The sequence below is a fragment of the Protobothrops mucrosquamatus genome, unplaced genomic scaffold (genome assembly GCF_001527695.2).
Source record: "Protobothrops mucrosquamatus isolate PMUCROS unplaced genomic scaffold, P.Mucros_1.0 scaffold2318, whole genome shotgun sequence".
Taxonomy (NCBI): Eukaryota; Metazoa; Chordata; class Lepidosauria; order Squamata; family Viperidae; genus Protobothrops; species Protobothrops mucrosquamatus.
Genome location: NW_015388402.1, coordinates 56,577 through 65,340, shown reverse-complemented (window position 1 = coordinate 65,340; position 8,764 = coordinate 56,577). Strand labels below are relative to the sequence as shown.

Below are 8,764 nucleotides of genomic sequence, written 5' to 3'. Positions count from 1 at the left end.
ACAGGAAACTTCCAGGCAGGGCTAGAGGGTATAAAAAGACCCTCTGCCCATGTGCTCACTCTCTTTCCTCTCCTCTGCTGCTTCTTGCAAGACCATCTGTCTTCTGCAATAAACTGTAACCTTCTTCCCAAAGCAGTTGCCATGTTTGCTTATTTATTCCCGGCTTGGATGAACCAGGATGAAGACTTACTTCTAACACCAGCTTCTGGGAATACAGTGATTTTTTTTTGTGTGTAGTATAAGCTTTCTCTGCAAGTCGGATTGAGACATAGAGGTAAGGGGGAATCATAGACACATGTATCTAAGTATAGGAAAGTGATATAAAGAACCTTGGTTTTAACTTTTCTGATCTCTGCAAATATGGCACATTGAAGGCCAAGGGAAACTGATAGAAATCCTTTTATATGAATGTATTTCCTTAACATGCCAATCTTCTTACTAAGGCTATGTTAATTTACAAGCAGAATACAATATGTTGCTGTTGTAAACAAGTTTGTATCTATTTGTCATATTAAAATGTTTCAGTAGATGGTAGCATTTGACCAAACTTTTCTGGGCTCACCTATTCAGCAGGGTCTGGAATGGTTCATACTTGGCTGGGAAGTTTTCAGTAGGCTAGAGCAGAGGTCCCCAGGCCGTGTGAGTAGCTGGGCAGTGCACACACGTGTGTGCGTGTGCTCACCCCCCCCTGTGCCACCGTTGCCACGAGTTGCATGAGTGGCAGCAGCGCCGCTAGTATTGCGTGGGCGGCAGTGTTGCTACGAACCTTGTGCGGATGGTGGCAGCACCGTGAGCGGCAGGTGGGCAGCAGCACACCACATGCAGGCGGCATTGCCACGGACCTTGTGCAGGCCGCGGCAGCACAAGCAGCAGGTGGGCCGCTGTGCAAGCCTTGTGTGGGGGTGGTGGCAACGCGATCCTCGCGCCGGTGGTGGCATCGCTGCGAGCCTGGTGGTGGCGCCCCAAGCCTCACACAGGTGCCGGTGTCGCTGAGAGCCTCGTGCGCATGCTCGCAGCCCCGTTTGCGTGGTGCGCATGCTCACGGCCTGTTTGTGCATGTGCATGCACGTGTGGGCACATTCATGTTTGCGCATATGTGCGTAAGTCTCCTGTCCCTCCCTCTCCCACCGGGCTGCCAACCCAGAAAGGTTGGGGACCCCTGGGCTAGAGTGAGAAGTTTAAAATGCATTCTGGAAGAAAGTAATAGCAAACTACAGGTAGTCTTCAACTAATGACCATAATTGGGACCAGAATTTCTGTCGCTAAGCAATGCAGTCATAAAGCATGACATTACATAACTGCATCACTTAGCAATTGCAATCTCGGCAGTCCCTATTGTGAATTCCACAGGTCATTAGCCAAGGACTCGCCTCAATCTAAGTAATTCCAGGCTTTGTCCATCCCAGCTCCGGGCCTTGGTTCTTCCAAGGGAAGGGACTGCCTTCCCTTCAACTTCCCGCAACTGCCTATTCCCCCATGTCTCCCCTTCTGGCTGCCCTGCAACCCTGCCTTATGGGGTAACAAGCAGCCCCAGAACCACATGGCTCTGGGGCTGCTTGCCATGCTGCAGCTCAGGGGTTTCTTGGTGCACTGTGGCCCTGGGGCTGCAAGAAGCCCCTAAGCTGCCTCAGCCTCACCAGTCAGGCCCAGAACAGCCTCTGTGCCCCAGGAAGCCCTAACAGTGTGGTACAAAGTGGCCACACCTTAGGCAGCCCCAGCTCAGTCCCAGCCACCCTTTCCATCCTGCATTCCAAGGCTCATGCTGCCCTGCACTCTGTTGCCCCAGCTGACCTTTGTCATCTTCTTGCTCCTGTTGCTGACAAGGTATGCCTGTCCTGGCCCTTTTCAAGGCAGTTGCTGGTCACATGAGGTCATCTTCTCCAGGTCTTGCAAGGAAACTGCCATGCGCAACCTTGGGAAGAAAGCCTTGTGTGGCCAGCAGCCACCTCACAAATGGCCAGGTCAAGCATGCTTGGTTAGGAGAAGGAGAAAGAAGAAGTGAAGGCCAGCTAGGATGACAGGGGCCGTGAAATGCAGGGGGCCAAAAGGGCAGAGATGAGGGGGAAATAGGTGAGTGGGGGGAGTTGAGGTATCCCTGCGATCATAAGTATGGGTGGGCTGCTGAGCACCCAAATTTTGATCATGTGACTGTGGGAGCACTGCAATTGCTGTAACTTTAGCGACAGGTCGTAAGTCCCTTCGTTCGGCACTGCTGTAACATTGAACAGTTGCTGAAAGAATGGTCATAAGTTGAGGACAACCTGCATTTTTATTTTCATCAGGAACTTTGCTCAGTTCAGGGCATATTAACATTTAAAAATTTAGCAATTTAACTCTATTGTTTTAGGATTTTTTATGATTTTGCAAGCATGACAGATTGAATGTAAGATTGCGGTCTTTTACACAATTTACATCAAGCAGGGACTATGATTCTAAGATCCCCCCTCCCCCAAAAAAGCTGCATCTCTGAATTGGATGGTTTCTGAACCCACAGCCACTGACTTGCTAGGATTGAACCTAAGCCTGTTCTTCAATAGTAATCATTTTTAATGTTCAGGTGAGGTTGTAGAATATGATTCATACATGCTGAAGGTTCTGCTGATGTAGTGTAAATACGTAATGTCTGTTTCTTCATTTTCATACACAGGTCCGCTATAAGGAGGAATTTGAAAAGAATAAAGGGAAGGGCTTTAGTGTGGTGGCTGACACACCTGAATTACAGCGAATCAAGAAAACTCAAGATCAAATCAGCAATGTAAGCTGCCCAGCACATTTCATTTTCTGTCTCCATACTGTATTTATATATTTAAAAGATATGTTTAAAAGTTTTTCCTTTGACAGATTCATCTGTTCCTTTTCCTAAACATCTTGGTTTCAGATTCTGTAATTTTGCTATTAAGGCAGTTATCTCAGGAAAAAATGGCATCTTGTGAGGGTTTGGAAAGACTCAGGGAGAATTGTGACCATCCAACCGACAGTGGGCACAACAGTTGGGGCTACATAACAGGGTGGATTAAGAACCAAAGTGTGAGAGTCTGTTCCTAGGGTGAGAGCAGCTAGCGTGTGTGTGGAGTGGTTTGTAGCCTAGAGTGAGAGCCGGATGGAGGGTTTTGGTTGAGTGGGCCTTTCCTTCCAACTAGCCAGTGAGAGGGACTGGTCTGGGAGGAAGGATAGTGTGTTTGTGAAGGGGGTTGGAGACAGGGGAGCCCCTGGCACTGAGAGCTTAAGCTGTAGCGCCATGGGGGCTTCCTTCCTCATTGATCGCCCCAGGATGTGTGAGAGGATGAATGGGACTGGCTGGAGGGGGATGGCAGAGCCTTTTGCTCTTCAAGGAAGGAGACTGGTTGCCTTGGGGGGAAGGAGACTGATTGCCTTGGGGGATGTAGGGCAGGACAGTGCATCATAGTGGTGACGGGTATGGGATGCTATGGGAGCCAGAGGGCAGGCCATTACAGGGGAAGATGCCCTCAATGCGTATTATCAGTGGTGTGTTCCACCCCCCGAGCTCATCCCCAGTTCCTGGACAGCATATCATTGGAGGTTCTGCTGCTGCTGCTGAATGCCAGTTAATAGTAAGGCTCTCCTTTTTCAAGATCTTATTGAGGAGGAACGAGCTGACTTGGCTGACTCTGGAAGGGGGGGTTCCCCTCTCAGAGATGTGTTCAGTTGGCTTTGGACAGGATTACGCCTATGTGGCTTCTCTTGACCTATCGTTCCCAACCCTCCCCATGGTTCATGGAGGAGTTGCGGGTTTTGAAAAGGGTCAAGAGACACCTAGTGCACTGCTGGAAGAAGACAAAGGATGACACTGACCAGACATGACTTAGAGCCACCATTAAGGCCTATCTCGTGGCAGTAACAGCAGCGAAACAACATTATTTCTCTGCTCTTATTGCGTCCTCAGAGTGTCACCCCGCGGCCCTGTTCTGCATCACCCAATCCCTCCTGAGTCAGGGAAGGTGATCGTCTTCAGGGCCGTGCACAAGAGTTTGTTCAGCACCTGATGGACAAAGTCGCTCGAATTCATTCCCAGTTGGATTCCATGTGTGGAGATTGTCCATGTGAGATGCCTGGGGAGAGGTCTGGCCTGATTATCTGGGAATGGTTTGACCCTGTTGAACCTGAGGAAGCGGATAGGGTCCTCGATGCTGTTAGTGCCACCACCTGTCAGTTAGATCCTTGTCCCTCCTGGATGGTGAAAGCCTTCAGGACAGTGACTAGCAGGTGGGTCCAGGCAGTGATTAACACGCCACTAGATGAGGGAACATTTCTGGGGCCTTTTAAGGAGGCCCTGGTTTGCCCCCTTCTTAAAAAAACATCACTGGATCCCACCTGCCTGGACAACTTTTGTCCAGTTTCCAACCTCCCCTTTTTAGGGAAAGTTGTGGAAAAGGTGGTGGCCTGGCAACTTCAGAGGGTCCTGGATGAAATGGATTATCTGAACCCCTTCCAGTCAGGATTCAGGCCTGGTTATGGGAGAGAAACGGCATTGGTCACACCTGTTGATCTCTGGCGAGAGTGAGATGGGGGTTATGTAACCCTCACTCTCAACCTCTCAGTGGCCTTCAATACCATCAACCATGGTTTCCTTTTGGGCTGGCTACGGGGGCTGGGCAGCACTCTCCTGTGCTGGTTCGACTCCTTTCTCCATGGCCAGTCCCAATCAGTGTTAAAACGGAATGAGAGGTCCAGCCCTTTTCCGTGAGCTGCATTGGCTGCTGGTCTGCTTCTGGGTGCAATTCAAGGTATTGGCAATTACCTTTAAAGCCCTTCATGGCATGGGTCCAGGGTACTTGAGGGACTGTGTCATCCCACTGGGGTAGTGCCACCCCATCCAGAATTAAAAATGAAAAGTCCCGGATCTTGAGGCCCCATGCACCCAAAGCCGCCCCACCCGTGCCAGCAGAGGAGGCATGCTGTGAGCCCGTCAGCCTGATTATTCTGACTGGTGGGGTCTAGGAGAAGGGCCTTCTCTGCCATTGCACCTGCCCTCTGGAGCATCTTGCTCCCCGGAGTGAGGTTGGCTCCAACCCTCCTGACCTTCCGTAAGAGCCTAAAGACCTGACTCTGCCAATTAGGTTGGGGTTCCAGTGGGGGACCATCACAGTGAAGGTGGTTGATAGATTAACAACAGATCCCACTCCCCCCCATCCTGCTCCTGCCCTCCCCATCTTTTAATTGGGCCGCAGTGTTTGGCTTTTTGTATTAACTTATTTATGTTTTTTAGTTTACTGTATATAGTTTTTATCTTTTATGATTGTAAGCTGCTCAGAGTTACCTTTATGTAAGATAGGGGGCAATAAAGTTTACAAATAAATCTTTAAAATGTGAAATTTTCTGTAAACTTAGCAGTTCAAAGTGAGAGTGCTTTTTATGTTGGTTTTTTTCAAAAGAGGAGGAAATGTGAACTATTGCAAAGTACTTATCCTGGTAATGTACCAGTAAGTATGAACCCATCTTTGGATCACAAATATTGTCTTTTCTTTAATATGTATATTTGGTTAGACTTGGTAAGAACTTGGATTTTTGGTGTACTCATGTTGTACATGTTTGAGACAGTTGGTGACAAGAAACCTGAATGAAATACCACTATCTATATTGTTATGTTATACTATCTCTCTTTGCATATTAGGTACAGGAAACTTACTTCTCTCATGAGCCAACTGAACAGTACTGGCTCTGCCCTCCTATGTACATGATGTCTGGAAATTAACAAATGCCAGCACATCTTTCTATTGTAAAAGACTGTCTATTCTTATCTTCTTAAATTGTTTTTCCTTGACTGTAGCTTTACTCAGACATTTTCAGCAACTACCTGATGGATATAGTTTGTAAAATTGTGAGCCTATTCTTTTCAGCACCTCAGCACCTCAGTTGATTAAAGCAATGATGGTATAGTATAGGACAGCCATATCGTACTTTGCCATTTCTTGGATAGCATCAAGGATTAAGTACAGGAACTCTGAAGTCTTTACTCTCACACAAGTTCTGAATGTAATGTGGGTAGGAAATGATGATACAATGAGCATCAGAGCTAGATTGCAGCTTTTTAAATATCCAAGCTCTATACTCCACTGCAGCACAATAACCCTTGTTCATTTTTTATTATTATTTATAGTAGTAGTTTAGTGAAACCTTCTGTGATGTCAGAGAAAATTTTTCAGGTTCTTTAAAACTGGTGAAAGTACATGTTAATATGATCAAACATCTAAGCTTATTTTATATCAAGTTACAGAATTTGGTCAGTCATCCTACTAGTCAGTAAGTTTTAGTCCTATTATAGGTAGTCCTTGACTTACAACAGTTCATTTAGTGACCGTTCAAGTTACAACAGCACTGAAAAAAGTGACTTATGACCGATTTTCACACTTATGACTGTTGCAGCATCCCATGGTCACATGATCAAAATTTGGATGCTTGGCAACTGGCATGTATTTATGATGGTTGCCGTGTCCTGGGGTCACATGATCACCTTTTGCAACCTTCTGACAAGCAAAGTCAGTGGGGAAGCCAGATTCACTTAACAATCATGTTACTAACACATGCAGTAATTCACTTAACAACTGTTGCGAAAAAGGTCATAAAACTAAGTTAACAAATGTTTCACTTAGCAACAGAAATTTTGGGCTCAGTTGTAGTTGTAAGTTGAGGACTACCTGTATCAGGAAATGTATTAGTCAGGAAATGTACATAGTATGTGCAACTTAATGAAGACCAACTGAGACTTTTTTAAAGTTAAAATTTAACCAGTCTCCCTCCTTCATTTCTCTCCTTTGTGTGTGTGTGTGTATGTGTGTGTGTACAAATGCAAATACTTGTTGATTAAATTGAGGATAGGTACTTCCATGGAACAAATTGCTCAAATAAAGGTGAGGAAATTCATACACAAACTCATGCAAGTAGAGTAAAGAACATGGAATAGAACAGAACAGGTGTGAATAAAGTTTCAGTAGAGTAGTTGAAAACAGTGTTCTGTGATTTCTTAATATCCTCTCTGTATAATCATAACTGCAAATTATTTTGTCTTCAACTCTTGACTGAACTGCTCTTAATTTGCTGTGGCCAGTAGGACTTGTAGATGCCTTGTAGAATAAATTGAATCCCTTGGGGAGTTGCTTCCCAGGCCCTCTGATCCATGGTCTATTTTTGCCAGACATGATTCGAAGTTTTAAAGCCGTCCTATAGCCGTCCTTGTTAAAGGCACAAGGACCAAACCCCTGTTGATAAAATAGGCTGGAGACTTAAACAAAACAAACCCCTTTTAATATGGGTGACAAACCTGACAAATAGTCCAGAAACAAAAAGCAGCAAAACACCATCCAAATGGAGGAAATAGTCCACATGAAACACGATGCAAACAGAAGAGTAGTCACAGGCAAGACGAACAGAACAGGATCCCATGAAGTACTTTGCAACGGTTGCCTTCAGCAACCAGCACCGCCCACACCTCCTCTTTTTATACAGCAGTCCCAAGTCGTTGCCTCTCAGTGCCTTCTCCTTTTTCCCTGGAGTTGTCGTATTGACTGCTGCTGATTTACTCTCGCTAATTGCCGGTGTGTGCGAACATCAATTAGCATGTTCATCAGGTGTGAGTCCTCCGAGTCTGACTCATTCTCCTCACACAGCTGAGCTTCATCAGGAACACGACTGGAGGGCCCAGGCTCTTCATCAAACCGTGAGTCTTGTAATTCATCAGAGCCTCCCTCTGACCCTGATGGCCCTTCAAATGCCTCCTCCACCACCTCCTCAGATTCCTCAGACTCAGCTGTTGGGAACACAGGCTGGCACGGAATCACGACACTATCCCGCACCGCAGGGCCCTTGCCGCGGGTCTGCCAATCTGGATGCGGTCGGGATGGGAATTGGTCATGAAAGGCGGTCACCAAGGCAGGAGCATGAACGGTGGTCACATCCTCCCAGGTGACCTCCTCCGGTCCGTAGCCTTTCCATTCAATCAGGTACTGGAAGCGGCCTTTCACCCAATGGGAGTCCTGAATGCTGGCAACCTCGTCCTCGGGAGCACTGTCTCCATCACGTTGTTCCAGTGGGGGAGGTTTGGCTTGGAGTGGACACGCCGGTTGCTCAGGGACCAACAGAGAACGGTGAAAGACCAGATGTACCCGCAGGGAACGTGGCAGAGTTAAGCGATAGGCGACCGGATTGATGACAGCCTTGATTGGGAACGGTCCTACATATTGGTGGTCTAATTTCTTGGCTGGCCGGGTTGACGGTAGGTTCCTGGTGGACAGCCATACCCGATCTCCCACCGTTAGTGGAGGCGTATCCCGCCTCGACTGATCAGCAAACCTTTTGTAGTCAGCCTTGGCCTTCTCCAACTGTCGCTGCACCAATCGATGGATCGTCTATAACTCTGCCATGTAGTTGTTTGCTGGTGGTACCGGTGCGTCTAGTGGGGAAAGAGGAAAAAACCGAGGGTGATAGCCCACATTGGCTAAGAATGGTGTCATCTGCGTGGAGGTGTGCTGTGAGTTATTGAACGCAAACTAAGCCACCGCCAGATAGTCCACCCAATTGTTCTGCTGCTTATTTATTTATTTTATTTTATTTATTTATTTATTAAATTTATATACCGCCCTATCTCCCTTACGGGACTCAGGGCGGTGAACAGGCGATACTAAAAACCACAATAATAAATAAATAGTTTCTGTGCTAAAATCGAATTAAATAACAGGCCTGTTCTAAAAACACCCCATACAAAACCCCCACTAAAACATAATCAAACTACGCCAGGCCGGCCGCACGG

The 8,764-nt window shown here is 46.9% G+C and overlaps 1 protein-coding gene across 1 annotated transcript in view; it reads left to right on the top strand.

Annotated features, from left to right (window-relative positions):
- Window positions 1-8,764, top strand: part of LOC107295356 (LIM and SH3 domain protein 1-like) — an 81,850-nt gene that overhangs the window by 43,816 nt on the left and 29,270 nt on the right. Inside the window, exon 3 of the mRNA XM_015824669.1 lies at window positions 2,648-2,755. Within this exon, the coding sequence (XP_015680155.1) occupies window positions 2,648-2,755 (108 nt within the window). The remainder of the gene's footprint in view (window positions 1-2,647; window positions 2,756-8,764) is intronic.